Source organism: Haplochromis burtoni, unplaced genomic scaffold (genome assembly GCF_018398535.1).
Source record: "Haplochromis burtoni strain Fernald_Lab_line unplaced genomic scaffold, NCSU_Asbu1 Contig_109, whole genome shotgun sequence".
Classification (NCBI taxonomy): Eukaryota; Metazoa; Chordata; class Actinopteri; order Cichliformes; family Cichlidae; genus Haplochromis; species Haplochromis burtoni.
Genome location: NW_024582470.1, coordinates 1,632,016 through 1,649,326, shown reverse-complemented (window position 1 = coordinate 1,649,326; position 17,311 = coordinate 1,632,016). Strand labels below are relative to the sequence as shown.

At 37.2% G+C, this 17,311-nt stretch overlaps 2 protein-coding genes across 5 annotated transcripts; both read right to left on the bottom strand.

The window, feature by feature from the left end:
* Positions 1-1,332: 1,332 nt before the first annotated feature.
* Positions 1,333-3,278, bottom strand: timm10b (translocase of inner mitochondrial membrane 10 homolog B (yeast)). The gene is made up of 3 exons (XM_014335399.2): positions 3,002-3,278; positions 2,828-2,923; positions 1,333-2,108 (listed from the first exon to the last, which is right to left on the bottom strand). The coding sequence occupies exons 1-3, from the start codon at positions 3,029-3,031 to the stop codon at positions 1,623-1,625; spliced, it is 612 nt and encodes a 203-aa protein (XP_014190885.1). The 5' UTR covers positions 3,032-3,278; the 3' UTR covers positions 1,333-1,622.
* A 119-nt stretch (positions 3,279-3,397) lies between these two features.
* On the bottom strand, positions 3,398-16,775 carry LOC102298423 (T-cell surface protein tactile). 4 transcript variants are annotated; one of them, XM_005928023.3, is made up of 8 exons: positions 16,619-16,775; positions 16,044-16,391; positions 15,489-15,598; positions 15,238-15,394; positions 13,346-13,795; positions 12,658-12,760; positions 10,803-12,384; positions 9,931-10,035 (listed from the first exon to the last, which is right to left on the bottom strand). In XM_005928023.3, the coding sequence occupies exons 1-7, from the start codon at positions 16,698-16,700 to the stop codon at positions 12,255-12,257; spliced, it is 1,380 nt and encodes a 459-aa protein (XP_005928085.1). In that variant the 5' UTR covers positions 16,701-16,775; the 3' UTR covers positions 9,931-10,035; positions 10,803-12,254. The 4 variants fall into 4 exon arrangements, with proteins under 4 accessions (XP_014190884.1, XP_005928188.1, XP_005928085.1 ...); XM_042223367.1 differs by having other exon boundaries at positions 9,931-10,032; XM_014335398.2 differs by lacking the exons at positions 13,346-13,795; positions 15,238-15,394; positions 15,489-15,598; positions 16,044-16,391; positions 16,619-16,775 and adding exons at positions 3,398-7,651; positions 8,947-9,005; positions 9,475-9,599; positions 9,798-9,840 and having other exon boundaries at positions 12,658-13,036.
* Positions 16,776-17,311: the final 536 nt, after the last annotated feature.

The window sequence follows — 17,311 nt, the reverse complement described above, 5'->3', positions numbered from 1 at the left end:
TTGAAAAGCGCTATATAAATCCAATCCATTATTATTAAAGAATAAACCAGTAATTAATGTTGGCTAATTATGAATTTTCATAGCATTTTAATGCATCACAACAGGATTATATATGTATACAAATTAAAACTATTAAGTGTCATAGTGTCATAAACTTGGTTGTTCTTACATAGATTCCTTTTCTCTTTTTTTTGCCAATTTATAACTTGAAAAATAACAAAACAGCAAGATTTATGTTCTTCAGTTACTTAGTGTTTTTGGACAAATAACTCCCTATGGCAACGTGAAATCCCCTCATCTGTTTTAACTAGCTTGTTATTGACAAGGAATGTAAATCTCATTGGCTCCCTCTCTGCAGCAGCAGGGCGGTGAAATATTGTGGCAAAAAACATTTTCTCCAAACAACATCAATAACTGGAACCAAACGTCTTCATTCACAGCCATAAGAACGCACAGTTACTGGCTGTTTGCGGCTCTCCTTCTGGATTTAGAGGGTGTGCAACACAGATTGTGCAAACACAGGAAATGATGGGGAGGAGGGGAAGATGATGATATGTGACAAAGGTCGTGAACTGCCTTCAGAGCTACACAAGCCAGAGCACGTGGCGTTCCCCCGACTGTGTTCAGACACCTGAACAGGATGAAGGCGGGATGGCCTTTAATGTTTTCAAACCATAAAAGTAACGTTCTGTCACTGTCATATTTTAAAAGCTGTCATTTTTCAGGGAGGGTCATCCTACCATTTTATAACTTACACTATATACTACACGCTGTACTGTCAAACTGTGCAATTCCAAAAAACATCTGTCTTGGCTAAGCACATCTGGGTAAACACCAGATTGGTCAGGTGCACGATTGTGCTTTGATTTAGAATCATGCATTTATTGTTGAAATCCCCCTTTTTTTTTAACTCAGTCCTTTTCACTCCCTGTGTGTATACACACAACTGCATTTAATCATGAGTAACAACCAAACTCTGACTCTTTCTCCTGTAGTGTGTCCTTTGTCCCATCTCTCTTTGTTCTCTTCTCTTTCCCCTCATCCCAAATTGGTCGTGGCAGATAGCTGCTACTCCCTGAGCATAATCCTGCTGGAGGTTTCTTCCTTTTAAAAGAGAGTTTTCCCTTCCAACTGTCACCCAGCGCTTGTTTTTAGGAGATCACGTGATAGTTGGTGGTTCTTTCTAATAGTTTCGGGTACTTACCTTACAATATAAAGAGCTTTGAGGCGACTCTTGTTATGAATTGGCACTATATAAATAAAATTGAATTGTAGGTACAGATGCACACAAACACACACATGCTGTCAAACAACTCTCATTAGCAAACAACATCACCTTTTATGGGTAGCCTTTTAATGTTAACCTTTTACAATTTTTCCCCTACTGTGTAAGAAGTCACCATAAAATTACTGCACAATTGAAATTCCTATCATGAATGACATTCCTCCTCCTCATGCCTTTTGATCAAAATGATTCATATAACGCTCTTGATCGATAACTGTGTCAAACCTGTAACATGTAATGCCTTTCATGGTCATTAATTGACTTTAGATTCATCTATTGCTGACTAAGGAAAAGAAAAAAAAATGCTGACATTTGGTCACAAGATATCAGCTATACCCTATTTATTAGACTCTTTTTGTCCTGATAGGCTCTCTGATTTAGATGCATCTTCTGATAAGTATGTAGAGTTAGATGACGTAAACAGTGCCGGAGAGCTGGCAGAATCAATCTGGCCACCAGCTACTGAAAGCTGAGAAAATCCTCCTGTATATGAAGGTCCAATGCCAGCTTTATCAAGCACTGGAGCATTTAGCGTTTCATTTGTGGGAGTGAGCGGTGTGGCAGCTGATAATTTGAGTTCTGAGGACACAGACGCATCCAGCTCAGCTGGAAGTGGAGATGAGGTGTTGGGAGCATGATGTGTTGCTGAAATTTCAGTCCCAGCAGCTCCAGATGCTGCCTCTTCCTTGGCATTCTCTGCAGCTTTGCTCTCCAGCTCCTCCATCCGCCGCTGGACCATCCGAGGCATCAGCTGCACATAGGTGCCCATTAAACGATGGTTAGATCGAATGAGCTTCCCTGCACAGTTGTCCACACAGCGCTCCTGGAAGGCAAACAGCAGTCAGAGGTAGAAAGCAGAAAACTACAGTATATTGTGATCACACAGTATATATGCATTAGTAGGCAAATGTGTTATCCACATCCTGGCTGGGACTATTTTTAGTGGTTTGACTGGACTGAAAATATTCAAGCTGCAACATAAAACTGGCTTCTTTATTGCAGGTTAAATTCAGTAAGGGCCTATGAATGCTACAAAGTTTCTCTTTCACAGAGTAGGGTCACAGGCAAAGTCCTCTCTGTCAAAGATGTTACACAACATCAAATGTGTTTGTAAATACAATAAAGCAGCATGACCAGGATGGACAGATTTAGAGATGAGTATATTAAAGAGCTTAGATTTGGCAATTTGGAGACGAAGTTAGAGAGGTAAGGTAGAGAAGGTTTGGACGTGCATAGGAGAGATAGGTGATATATTGGACAAAGTTTGTTGACGGTTGAGACAGTAGGCAGGAAGAAAAGAGGAAAATCCATTGACCACAGAGAAAATTCATGGATATAGTGGAGGAGGGGAAAGGTTGATGTGACAGAGGACGATGCTAGGAGTAAAGTGAGATGAAGGCAGACGATCCGCTGTGGCGACCCCTAAATGGAACAGCCGACAGAAAAAACACTTGAAAGAAATCGTGTTGAGACGCAGAACACGGCAATCAAACAATACCACCACGTAGCCGACACAGTAACTGTGATCTTCGCTTTTCCTACCTCGTCCATTGTGAGGTTTCTGTAGTTGAAGTTGCTGCTGCATCGCTGGAAGCAGATTTCAGTCATTCGGTTGTAAACCAGAAGAAAATCCCGCAGCTGAAAAACATACACTCACACTCATCATCCAGCCGTGTTGCTGATTGGGTTATAAAGCAGTGACTTAAAGTGACTTACGTTTCTCAGCTGTTGGTCAGGATCCATCATGGAAATTTGTCTACTTCTAAGCTAATATGTTAGCATGAGCGGTGATCAGCTGCGGTACTGAACAAATGATCCCACTTTTAGATTGTCTGGGTTGGGTGACGGTACAAATCGACAAGATATAAGTCACATATAGGCTTTAACAACGGAATATTCGCATTTGAAATAAGCGCACCTGAATAATTCGCAACAACTGCATGACATTCACATGCACGCTGCCATGTTGGTTACGAAGATCGTCTCCGCCCATTAGAGGCTTCACTACGTAGTTTGTGAAAAAAAAAGTTTCCATTTCCGGCTGGTTAGAAAAAAAGTGAAAGATAACATGATGTTTTTATTTTATTTTTTAAATTTTTGTTATACATTCTTATATTTCATGTAAACTATCTACCATCATCTCTCTGCCTGTTTGCTACTGTATTTTACTAGCATAGTAGCATTGGGTTGCCGTCTGAAAGGTGGATGACCTAAGTTTATGGTTTATTCAGGTTGGTGCAGGTAACCAAGGTGGTAACCAAACTACGCTATTTAAACATAATAACAGAAATGAGTTGTTGTACCGTAGCGAGCTTCCTCTCATAGTTTGAGAAAAACAGCCGACAAGCTAGCCAGTCTCTACAGGTAGGCCGCAAGTGGATAATATGACCCTTCACTGCCTCAGAACAAACCACTTTGCTACAATTTAGTTTTTCTCTCTAAAGAACTAGTGGTTGGCACTCATTACTTAAATTAGTACTTGTGAGTAATCACTACTTAAAAAATAGGCTACTTAAAAATATAGTATAACTTAACATCCTTTAAAAAGAACAAATCAAAAATAAATCTCCAGCGGCACTTATTACATAAAAATACTGACCCTTCAATTTGTTTCTTTCTTTTAAGGTCTCTGGTTGCTACTCCTTTGTGCAATTGTATCTGCTGGTAAGTACTTTATGTACTGAAAATAATATCCTAGATTATTATCAATCACATATGGCAGTAGTTACAAATGTTAGAATTTTAGCATCATTTGTGTATTATGAGGTTGAAATACTACAATCTGAGTTCTGTTGTTTATAATACAAAATAAGGTTATGTTCTTTGAAAACAGTATACTTGGCCTCAACCTGTAACTGTCTGAGTAGCAAAATTATTATTAAAGATAAAAAAAAAATAACGCGTTCATAATAATATTGATTATCCATGATTGCAACCTTTGTCCGTTGTAACCATTGCCAAATAAATTTAGATGACTAATAGCAGTTTTACAAGGAGGTGGGACAGATTAGAAAAAACCCACTTACAGTTAAGTCCATAGGTTTTTGAACAAAGTACTTTTTTTTGCTAATGTTGCCTCTGTCCATCACCACAGTGGGTTTTAAATCAAACAATCAAGATGTGATTACATTGAGGTGCGAACTTTTAGCTTTAATGTAAGTGCTTTAACAAAAGTATTGTGTTAGTTGTTTTAAAATTGCATGCATTTTTATACATAATCCCCCATTTTCAGAGGCTCAAAAGTATTTTGTAATTGAACAAGCTAACATAATTTAAAAAATTATGACTAGTTTTTAATACTTGGATGGATGTCAACATTTACCTGACGTCCAGAACCCATGGACATCACCAAATGCTGCCTTTTCTGTATTAAGATGTCCAGCATTAACCTTTCCCGCAGTCACCTTCAGTGGTGTGCTTTGGATCGTGAGCTGTTTGTCTCTACTGAACTATTCTATTGAATGTCACACTTACTTTAACAGTTGTTCGAAACGCACTATAGAAATTTAATGCACAATTCACAAGCTGCAGTGTAACCCACTTTATATTTCATATCTGTCATGTAATCTTTGTTTCATCTCATCCCCCCTCCTCTCGCTCTCTTCGCACACATACATGAAACAAATAAGCAACTTAAAAATAACACCTGTTCCAATTACTGCAGGTCACATGTGGCATCATAAGCAAACTGTACAATGATAGCAATCTTACAAAGAAACCACATGCCCGACTACAAGCTGAAAGAGAATTGTTGCATTGCTTTTTCATGGCTGAAATTAACCCTTTAAAGCCTGAGCTGTGAAACAATCGGCAGAAAATTCAAATTCTTGAAAACAGAGAGTTTATTGAGCCATCTGACAAATTTGTTTATAAATTATTATACGTTTTAATTTCCATATATGGTGTTTAATTTGTATTGTATTTGCTACATCTGGCATTTCAGTTTAAAAAGTCACAAAAAAACTGTATGTATCAAATACGATACACTAGGCGTTAAGGGGTTGTGATTATGCAACCACAAATTTGTACTGTGAGTTTGAAAGCCAATGTCATATCTTAATTACTACTAATTTTTTTTTTTTACTTTACTTTTTTTTTCATTTTAATTTTTTTAACTAAAAAATTAATCTTCTTTTGTATTTTCTATCTCCTCACAGCCACATCATGCAATTTGCAGATTTTTGCTGAGCCTTGCTGAAAGGCAGATAAATACCTTTGAAAATGTACCTCAAGGAAATTTTCTTACCGCTTGATCAAAGTTAAGTCAGCAGTGAAGCACGATTCTCTGCAGGGTCCCCAAAATGGGCGTTAGCTTGGCTGAGCCATTCTTGTGGACTGCATAATCATTTAATTACTCAAATCATTATTATGAAGACGTTACGTAGTTGAATGATTTCCTGCATTGTCAATGTCCCTTTAATACTTTACTGTAACCCAGTCATAAACTTTGGTAATTGATTGTATGTTTACTCTAAGAGCATAGTATAAAACAGTACATTTTCCTTTGTCTATGTAAAGATAAGTGTGTTGCCTTTTGCTTCTCATCATGTCATATTAGATTACAGAACACATTAAAAGTGTTATCTCTTTTTTCAATTACACGATTAAGATAGATCTAAAAGCTAAGTTGTCAATTCATACTTATTTAAAGAGTAACTTAGGAAATGCCCACTGCAAATCAACTTAATAGGCTACAGTATAAGATTAATACCCATATTTAAATGATAAACTGCTCCTAATTACAACTGATTCTTTATAGAAGCGTGACTTTATAATTTTGAAAACATCCTGTATAAATGACTGCCTTTATGTCCTCATACATGACAGCTACTAACGGTGCCTGTTATCCGTGAAAAGTTTCTTTTGTGACATTCCCATATGTCTGCAAGAGTTGCATCCAAAATGCCCAAGGGCAAAATTTAATCCATAGAGGGGAAGTAGGCCATGGTCAGCTATTGAAAAACTGTCAACAAAGAGTGGGCTGCAGGCTTCTGACTGCTGAGTTCACTCCATAGCTCAATTCCCTCGGCAGATAGCAGGGCAGTAAATTATCCTGCCAAGGGATTACAGTGAGGGAAATAATCATTTAAGCAGATGGCAAATTAGCTCATATGTGCAATAGATTACTAAAGTAACAACCATTGTCATAACCATAATGTGTAAAATCCTACATGACATTTACAACAAAGCAAGGTGCCCACAGGGAAAACAAAATGTCATCACTTATGTCCCACTTAAAGCTCCCCCCCCTTTTTTGTTTTTACTTCTCTGTTTTTTAAACGTTATCGTCACGTTAATGTTATCTTCACCCTTACCATTACCGAGAGGCGGTTTCACATATGCTGAGGCATGTCGAGTTTTTCAGTGAAACATTCCCTCTCAGCACATAGCCAGCGCCCACATCGTGGAAAACAAATGTAAGAAATAATTTCTTCACACCTTTCTATGAGACATCTGGTAATATATGATGATGAGACATCAAAACAGTGAGAGTTCTTCCATGGCCTGTGATGATTTGGTGTTTTCCTCATCTTTTGCAATAAACTGAAAAATTTCCACACGGGCCTTGACATCTAAATGTCACGCAAAGAGTTTCCTTTTAGCTTTATTTACATTTATTACACCCTCTGCATGAAAGGTACACTTTTCTTCCTCTGTTGCTCAATGAGGAGACCTCATCTTGTCTATCTCGGAGAGGAAATTGCTCAACCCTGCAAGCAGTTTGAATATTTTAGGTGACGTAGTTTCATTTTACAGCTGTAGTAATAGACAGTAGTTTGTTTTTTGCACATAAAATAAAATAAAAACCAAAAAGTCTTTTTCAGGTGATATAGATTTCAGTTCAAAACAGTTTGAAACAGTGAAACTTGATATGTTTGTTTAACCGTGCTGGTGACCATCCTGGCTAAAGCTACCAATGAAAGGATCTGTGCAGCTCTGAAAGGTTTCTACTTCTGAAAGCTGTTCACATAAACTCCCATTGTTACACTCTTGTTCATCTTTCATTTCTTCACTCTCTTGATTTCCTCCATCCTCGCGCCTTCGCATACTATTCCAACCAACATTCCTCTCCAGCGTCAGATTCTTTTCTCTTTCCATTTCCTCCGTCTGTTGAGCTATTTGTTGACTGTTGAGGTAGATGCTGCTGTGTGAAACCATGGTGCTGGTGTCTCTGGACGGAAGCTGAGCATCCATGTCTGCATCCACCTCCAAGAATGTATTCGGAGGAGGTGTGTGGTGGACTGACAGCTGTTCGGGGAAATGATTTCGTCCCTGTGACTGGCTATGCTGATGGCGATGCTTCTTCTTTCGTTTCTTTGCAGTCTTCAGGTCCAGTGAGGCATAATTCAGGTCATTCTGGAAAGGCTGGTTTCAGACAACACAGACAAAAATAGATTGATTGTAAAATTGATTTCAGGTTTTGCTTCACTCTGCACCGGTTTCTGCATCCTATTTAGTGGCTCCTGTGTATGTTCTCATGTATTTGAGTTTGTCGAGTTTATTTTTAGAAGGCTTCAGGCTTAATTGTGTTCATTGGTTCACAGCTTTATTGACCACAAAGAGTCTCTGGTGTCAGTTGCCTTCCGTTTTGAAAGCACTTCTGTAAGCATCAGTTCAACTGATTTGACTGTTGTATTTTTGCACAAAATGTAAGTATTTAGTTTTAGATTGAGCTGACTTCTTGAGTATAGTCAGATAGTCAGTGCAGAACATTATTATACTGTGTGAAATACTGACAGTTGAAGTCCATTTTATGTCATAATATCTATCTTAGTCTCCTTAATGGTTATAAAATGGTTGCAAAAGAAACGATGTAACTGAACTTAGTGTCGATTTTGGTCAAAATCATAACTGCAAACCGTGTGCAGTAGGACAAAGTGAAAAACAAGTAAAATGAATTCCTACCATCACAAAAAATAGAAAGTAGAAGGGGGGCACGGCAACTAATCTGTTATTTTTGGTTACAATTGTATCTTCAGTTATGGAAATAAGGTAAAATGTTTATTGCGCTGCATTCCGTTTCGCAATTTTGTTCTTGTCTTTTGTAATAATTTTGGCGCGTCTCTTTACTTCAGAGCAGTACACTCTTAAAAGCATCAGGCAGTAACAGATTTAGCCAAGATGATGAGTAGTCTTTGTTCAAATTCAACAATCACAAGCGCTCAACAAATGAGCGTTTTAAAAGTAAGCGACTAACTGTGTCAAACAGTAATTATTTTGATATTTCTTCTTTAATTGAGTAGCGCCGACACAGAAGCATAATGTGTCATCCTTTCACATTTTTAAACGCTATCAGTCGACGCGCTAATTTTACATGACTAACATATATTTCACAAGTCACATCATCAGCAAGTAAAGTAATCAATGAAAGAAGTGTAAGAATGACAGAAGAACTATATACACAAGTTACAAGTGCCATTCACATACATTAGTGTGCAGAATACTGTATGTAACAACTCAAAGGAACTTCAAAGAACCTGTGAGTTATGCAGTTAATAGAAATTCTGTAAATAAAGATGGAGTTAAATGAGCTTTTTATTAATTTATGAGAGTCTTATTAGGGTATTTCAAAGTCTTTACTGGATCATGTAATAGAAATATGTTAATCCACTAAAATACACTTGCAGATAGATTTGAATAAACTTATGAACAGCACTTACCTTCTTACTTTCTCTTGTGCGTTGCATGGTCATCATCTCATAGCAACCCTCTGCAGAACCTGAAGTAAAACACAAATAATGTTTTCTTTTATTAACAACAATGCCCTTTGTATCATATTTGATACATGAGTTTCTGAGACCTCGTCAACATGATCATACACAACACGATATAGCGAAGAAAAATAGTGGATTTTGTTTTAAGGGCTAATAAACATCTCAGTTCCAAAAAATCAGAATTTTCTGGCTTACAGGGTTAAACATTCGGACGGAATGCTAATAACAAGACAACTAAATTATAAGTCAACAATTGGGGGGATGTACAATTAAGGCAAATTTGCACATGTTAATCCATTAAGTTTTAGTCCATATTAAAACATGTTTTCCATGTTTGTTTTTGCCAAAAATGTTTTTGTATATATCAGCAAACCATACACAGTTATACATTAAGGTATACAAGTGTTTCTTAATGCTAACGCACTGATTTTGTCTTGTTTTTTTCGAAACGAGTCAGAAAGCAGACACACTCACTTCTTCTCTCTGTGCTGATGTTGCCATAGATTGGATTTTCCTGTTGCTCATGATGATTGTGGGGATTTTCCCTCTGCTCTTGATGATTAAGGTCATGAAAATAATGCCCTTCATTGTGTGACAGGCTTCAAAATATGAAAGAACATTTGGACAGTTTGTTTAAACAATGTGATGCTATTTGCATATTGTATTTTTATCAAAAAATAAAATGAAAATACTCCAGTATCTATTACTGTTACTTACAATCAAGTGTTGTCTATTGGACTAAATAATACATTGCCAACAAAATAAATAAATAAACAAATATATATTAAAAAACATACGTTTCTTCTTCAGAAGTGTGGGGGCAGCAGGATCCATTTTTTTCTGTGTGAATAAAATATGTTGCAAATTTACAGAAAGTAAAGAGTGCGTTAGAAATAACTGTGAATACATTTAGATTACATATCACCTTACCTCTGCACAAAATAGTTCTTCGCTTGATGCAAAAGATCACATTGAGGCATAAAGAGATCGACAGGGCCACAGATAGCAGCACCACGGCTACAGTTAGCATATCTACTAAGAGACAAAAACAAAATGACCACTAAGATTGAAAAATGACACATTTTAGAACTCAGTGTTCATATTTCAAACCTATTTATTTGCTTGCGCTGTCATTAATATTATAACCCCCTTTCTATGCATCACAGTATCAAAGAGAAAAAGAAATGATTCTAGCATGTTTTCTAAAAACAATTAGATGCTTTAACATTGTTGGACAAATCCAATCACTGATGGTGAAGAGGAGAATTTTTAAGAAAACTACGACCTTGCATACTTTAAAGCCTGATATGGCTACTTTAAAGTTATTAGCGTATACAGCTTTCGAGTGTTTCTACAAGCGAAGCGTCGTAGGTTTGCTTTTCAAAAGTAATCTTTCCCTCTCAGTTTTGTTCACAACTAGAAATTATTGACAAATTTACATAAAATGCTTTTGCCATGTTCCCACAAGCACAACATGCTTAACTCCTGTAGACAAAGAACCATACGATTACATACATATATACACAGACATGATTACTAACTCAGTCAGCCTGGAGTTTTGACTTTTATCTTTTGTCCTGCCATAATCATAACATAACTAGAAAAATATTTTTCTAGTATTTTGGAAAATAGCAAATTATACAGAATTATACTTAGCGATATACGACGTATGTGAGATATGAATAATGTTGTGAAATATACATATTATATATATATATATATATATATATATATATATAGAGAGAGAGAGAGATAACAGATATGTATAACTTTAAAATTTCTAAAAGGTCTTCATATCCTACCCATATTCCAGCCGTCTTGAAGAAAACGTGTTCTCTGTCTGATACGACTGCTCTCAGGTTACAGGGCATCACGTTGTTTAATCAGTGAGATGTGCAACACTGTAGTCTATTTTTACTCTCCCTCTGTTACCTCGCTGGTATCACGGTACTTTGAAAACTGAATGTTCTTCAGTTACAAACAGGAAGCGAGGTAACCTCATTCTGAGGCACGCAGTCTCAACACTACAGTGGGATACAGAATAATTTCATATAGATCACTGTATTATAATATAAACATGACAACTGTTTAGAAACGATAGCAACTTTAATATTGTTTGTCACAGTTATAAACAAATACAGTAAAAAACTATCTACAATAAGAAAGCAGAGAATTTCACACAGACTGGTCTGCTCTCAACGTTAGAGTTAAAAAATAAAATAAAAAGAAAAAAGAAATAAAGAGTCGAAAAATGGTGAAAATCACAATGTGGTCTTGAACGATAAGCTCACATTTATAGTGTTCTGTCAGCTGTATGCAGGGGCCATTGTTACGTATGCTATGTATATATCAAGAATTTAAATCTTGTATAGACGTAGCGCTTTGTGGTTTAGCTGTTGTGGTTGGAAAATAAGAAAAAAAATGCAGTTGTGAAAAGTTTCCCAGAACATCTACATACGTGAGTGTCTGCAGGGCAGATAAACACAAATGTCGATGGCTAAATAAATATAAGCAGGTTCCATTTAAATTGCTCATTAAAACTTAGCAATTCATTAACTCAAAGGATTAAAAATATATATTTAAAAAAACATCAGAGAACTTCACTTGTTAATGTTTATGAAACCCATACTGATTCATATTTTCTTTCATCAAGTGGTTGCTATGTTTCTTTTAGCCATTAAGCCCATGTGGTTTGTGGTTTTAGCCCTGCTTTGTGATCATGATTGTCGCTCTGCGGTACCTGTGGACAACAGGGGTCTTTGATATTAAGACATTTGTAACATTGTTGCATCAACTAAACATACTGAGCTAAATTAGAGAAAATCCTCGGGTTTCTGGGCAGGAAATGCCTCGTCAGACTAATGAATGAAGTATTACAGCAGAAGCAGCATTCCTTTGAAAGATAAAGAAACTATAGAAAGTACACCTTAAAAAGTTCTGTCACTGTGTATGAATTGGTAGTATATGGAGTAAGCAGTACAATATTTGAAACAATGTCACAAGAGAAAAGTAAATAACACAAACACGGTTTAAAAGTCAGTTTAATGAACTTTAATATGCATTCATTTTCAGCTATTGATATATTTGGGTGCATTTTATACAAAAACAAACAAACAACCCCCCCAAAAAACCTCACAAAGTATATACACAGAGCCACATTTGGAAAATTTCCTGTGACTGGTTTGTAATGAGTAAAAATAAACCTCATTCTGTAACTCTTAACATGACCAAGAGAGGACAAAAATTTGAGTCATTCATATTTGAGTCTCTGTTAAAGAGTTGCACCTTGAAATGGGAAAAGAGTCTGTCAGAGTCTCGCTGTGTCTTATTGCTGTATACTTCACTGGAGGTGGAGGGGGTTTGAACGAAGGCGGCGAATCCAGCCTACAAAGACAGAGTCAGAGTGCAAATATTGACTTGTGGCATTGTTAGACAGTTAGTTGAAACCAGAAAGCATTGAGGCAACTTTTGTTGTGATTTGGCGCTATATAAATAAAATTGAATTGAATTGAATGTGGAGGTATGTATTGTAGGTCATGTGTGTCTACTGGAAAATTTGACAGATATCAATATTTTTGAGGTCATTGAAGGTCACCCAGTGCACGACCCTGTGCAGGTGTGGAGGACGGTTGAATGCATAGATAGTAAGGGTTTTACCTGGTTTTTATAACTTGTCTTCTAAAAAGAAAGCCAGCCACGGCGATCAATACCAGCACCGGAACAATGATTACCACCAACAACAGATGAATCGGTGCCGTATCTAAGAAGCAGATTGTGAGAAGGGAAAATGTGATTATTTGTACAGCAACAGCTGCAGTTTCTAACATATTGATTGTCTTGCTCTGGTGAAACCGAGCAAAACTTCAACAAATACTGATAATAAATGTAAAGCTACAACGCAGAAACTTTCTGCCTCGAGGCAGAGAAGTGTGTCTTACAATCCTCCCCCTCAGTTTGTCATGCAGCATCCCTAGAAGTAGATGCTCCTCTTAATGAGTTTTCTACCTGGGAAAGGCCTCTAGCCGGAGGCTGAGCAATATATGATGAAGATGCAGATGGTGAAAGCAAAGAATCTCTGGCTTTTCAGGTTTGCCTTTTGAGCATTTATATCTGCTGTTTGCCTTTTTACAAGCAATTTTTTTCCCCCAACACTGTGACCTTGCCTTGATATTCACAAACCGAAGTGCTCACTTTGTTGGTAGTCCCCAAAGAAAATGCACCAAATGGTCTAATAGCATCACTAACGAGCTAGAGGCAGACTGGCAATGTATAAAAAAATTCTCACATCGTACCAATACATGTTTAGATGTAAATAAAGTAAAATACTGCGGTTTTAAAACTTTACCCTTATTTTCATTTTCTCCATATTTATCTCCAGATGAAGGTCTTTCAGGACTTTTAAAAATGTTTCCTGTGGTGCTGTATTCTTCTGGCGTTGCTGAGGAAATGCCCTCTGGTTGCTCTGTATGTACCTCAGTCTCATTCCTCGTCTCATCACTGGCCGATTCTTGCGTTGAGGTCAACATTGTGCTAGGATAGCCTGATTCTGTTGTCCTCTGGACAGTCGTATTGAGCAAATCTTGGGTGTGAGAGTGTGTGGTAGGGGATGCTGTGACAGAGATGTGTGTAGAATTTGTAAAAGAGGTTATGTGCTCATCAGCTGTGATTGTAACATTTGTGGTGTTTGGAGCATTTGTAGCAATGAAGGTGGTCCGATCTGTGTGGGTTGAAAGCTCGGGGGTTGGTGATGTTGTAAGGCTGATGCCTGCTGATTCAGTCAAACCCTGTGGTGACACTGTCAAGACAGTGAAAGAAGAAATAATCCTGTTATCAGAATGTACTGTGCAGATTGGTTGTGTCTTCATATTGTAGAAATCTGTAGTCTGTCCATCACATTAGAATCATGCTAGCTTGCATTACTGTTTACAACATACTTCAATCTATTGGGAAATAAACTTAATTGCTTGCTCGCCAACACTCAAACTTTACGGTCAGAGCCTCGTATTTAATATGAGATATAGAGCTGTGTGTTCAATGTATTTCCCAAATGTAAAGCTATTCATTGAACCTGCATAAAGAGTAGGGATTATAATTATAGTTGACGAAAACTTTAAATTACCCAATGAAGAGTAATACATCATTAAAACATGGCTCATGTTGGCATTCGGGAGAATATGCATAATCAATACAACTAAAATATTTCAAGTATCTAGAGTTTGGAGCCTTGGGCACAGATTTATGAGGTAACGGTGTTGGCATGAATTTGCAATATCAATAGTACAATGTACAGGTGTTTCTTTTTAATTAGGACAGTTTCTCTTCTGAGTGTCAATTTTAATGCTACCGTGCCTACCCTGATGTATACACCCAGAGAGGTTTGATGTCCAATGAGACACAACTGAGATGCCATAGTTTGATAATGTACATTTCTAGTAAATTTAGTTCAGAGCTACAGGAAATTGTGACCTATTTCGACGTTTTCAGTTCTACATTTGCTGTACTACTCCAATCTGACCAACAGACTGTGCTCTTACCCCATATCACGATTCATAGCTGTTGTTGAGCTACTGTTATAGTGTGCAGTGCGTTGTGTTTGTGTGTTTGTGCTTGTGGTTTGAAACATAGAATGAAAGAACGGGAAGTAAGTTGTGACGTCTGTGTGGCTACTGTTTGTATTTTTTTGTCACGTATTCAAATTCTCATGAGAAGCGTCTACAAAGGATGAAAAAGTAGACAACTGGGGATTATTTTCCTAACTGAGCACAGCCGGCTCACAGCACTCCATCAAACTATTTAACCAGTGGTGGCAGGCAGACCACATGCTGCTTGGTTGTATTGAAATTTAAACTTTTGAATTATGTTTTAGCTGGGTGTATTTCAGTATTCCTTCAAATCCCAATGGACAACCGATTTAAAGCAAATAATTGAGTTTCTTTTTCTTTTTAGTTTTAGTAGTTCCCAATTTATTCCTAGTTCCTTCCACATTCTCATAACATGGCTGGCAGCATCACAATCCTTTGAATCTCTCGCCTTCCCTTCAGCTAATTAAAAATTAAAATTGAGTGAGCTACAGTATAATAACAAAAGTTCAAGTATCAGCTTTCTGGTCCAGTGCAGTTTATTAAGTCATTCAGTCTCTTGGGCCCTCTACTAGATTGCTAATCCAGCCCTCGGGAAATGATGAAATTGAATATGACACAAAGAGGCAAACAGCAGCAATGAACTGAAGACGCTCACCTGTCTTCAAACTTGTGGTTGTCGTTAGCACTGTGACCACAAACTCTTTGCGCACACGTTTGCTTCCTGTGTTGACAGTCAGTGTATAAATCCCTGCATTAGCATCAGTCACCCACCAGAGCTCCAGAGATTCAGTCTCTGACAACAGTTCATCATTCTGGGGCAAAGCATGATTATGTAGCACATAAAAAACTTTTATTTTGAAAAGAAGTCAGAGTTAAATTCAGTTTCAAATTCCAAGTTTCCTTTACCTTGGTCCATCTGTACTGTGCGTTTGGAAATGATGTGCAGCGAATGTTCACATTTTCTCCATTTTGGACTTCAACAGTGCCATTCACATCACATGTTATTTTAATGTCATCTATTGAGGAAAGCATGAGATTAATTAGATTTGTTGATCACACAAAAAACATAAAAAAAAAAATCAACCGACTGAGTGATGTGAAAAGCACATTTTGTAATATGTCTTCTGCCAGTGTTGTGATCACAACATCCCTTCAACTGAACAAAAGAGTGTGTTGTGTCGTGTGTTATGAGACAAGTAATATGAAAAAGAAAACTGTCTTTTAGCAGAGCTCCTAGATGTGTTCTTTTCGTTCTTACTTGGATTTGCTGAGAGGTAAATAGCTGCTGAGATTGGCAGAGACTGAGTGCTCTGATGCAACCTCAAGTAATGTGAAATATATGCAATACAGCATTAGATAGAAAGATGTTGTGTATTTCTATTTAAATATTAAATCCAGGGTGGTCTACAAAGTCTGGTTTAGGTACTTAGATATGGCTTTGTGTGTACTAGGTTCTCTTACCTTTGATTATTAGCTGTGTTTTAACCTTTTTGGATCCATCAGGAAAGGTGGCCATGTCACAAACATAGATGCCTTCATCCGATTTCTTCACATCAGAAAGTATTAGATGGGAACCCAGTACATCTCTACCGTTCTTCTCAATCTGGATGGTAATATTTTGCCAGAATAGATGGAATCCATAAAATTGGCTGTGCAAACCCAGCTTTGTAGTTTTATTTGTTTCCTTACTCCATTCAATGCTGACAATCTTGTTATCAGTAGCATTTATTAAAGTGCAGGGTAAGGAAACATTCTGGCCCACTACAGCTTCCATCTTTTCATAATAGAACAACTCAACACCCTGGATCCCTGTCAGACACATCAGATAGTGTTAGAAGTGACAAAAGTCAGGACACAAAATCACTTATACTTTGAAGGTGATAAAATAGACTGCAGTCTGCTGGGGTGCAGGCTTAGGATTATAGTAACACAGCTTGTCACACCAGAAGCCAAAACGTATTTCAAAACTAATGATAAACATTAATCTTTGCCAGTATATCATAACCCCCCAAAAACATGTGGATATCCAGAATTACCTTGAATAGTAGAAGCAAGAAGTAGAAGACAGAAAACTATTCCCAATGCATTTCCAGCCATTTTTGAGGTCCCCAAACTCATTACGACGAATCAGACTGTATCCATCGAGCCTGATTGAGGCACTCAGGAAAGGCAGAAAGAGTAGAATGTCAACTGAGGTTAAAAAATGGGGCAGAAACTGCGAGACAGGATGGCCTATCTTTACAGGAAGTCGCATAGAGACAGTGACTCATTCGTGTATTATTGAAGCTTTGTGGTAAAAAGAACCTGGTGCAAAGCATACATTTGCAGTAGCATGTGCTTCAGTCACTTCTCCTTTTGTCAGCACTAACTAACAAGAGTCAGACTCATATCATTTTAACAAGAATGATACCAAGGGGACACACAAACCCAAACAAGAAAAAAATTAAAAATGATTTAAATTAAAACCAACTTCTTAATGTGTAGTGTTTGGTTGATACATCAGTCCACTCAGACCTCATCTTTAGTATATCCTTAATACACCACAGATGAACAACGACATGTGACATAATATGTTGTGATATTATTTAATATAACAAAAACAAAATCAAAATGAGGTACAGCGGTTCAGTCTTCCACAGGATTTAGGAGGGTAAATAGCATGCAATGCTACAAACAAAAAAAACATAAGAGCAACATTGCAGACAATTAGAAAAGAGTTCAAAAAGTAT

Bases quoted from the DNA above. Each gene is read 5' to 3' on its own strand.
- timm10b (XM_014335399.2), bottom strand. From the start codon at position 3,031: ATGATGGATCCTGACCAACAGCTGAGAAAC. The intron at 2,924-3,001 runs GTAAGTCACTTT...TATGTTTTTCAG, and splicing joins CTGACCAACAGCTGAGAAAC to CTGCGGGATTTTCTTCTGGT. The intron at 2,109-2,827 runs GTAGGAAAAGCG...TTTGCCTTCCAG, and splicing joins GAAACCTCACAATGGACGAG to GAGCGCTGTGTGGACAACTG.
- LOC102298423 (XM_005928023.3), bottom strand. From the start codon at position 16,700: ATGAGTTTGGGGACCTCAAAAATGGCTGGAAATGCATTGGGAATAGTT. The intron at 13,796-15,237 runs GTGAGCGTCTTC...CTGTCTTGACAG, and splicing joins AACCACAAGTTTGAAGACAG to TGTCACCACAGGGTTTGACT. The intron at 12,385-12,657 runs GTAAAACCCTTA...CTGTCTTTGTAG, and splicing joins AGACAAGTTATAAAAACCAG to GCTGGATTCGCCGCCTTCGT.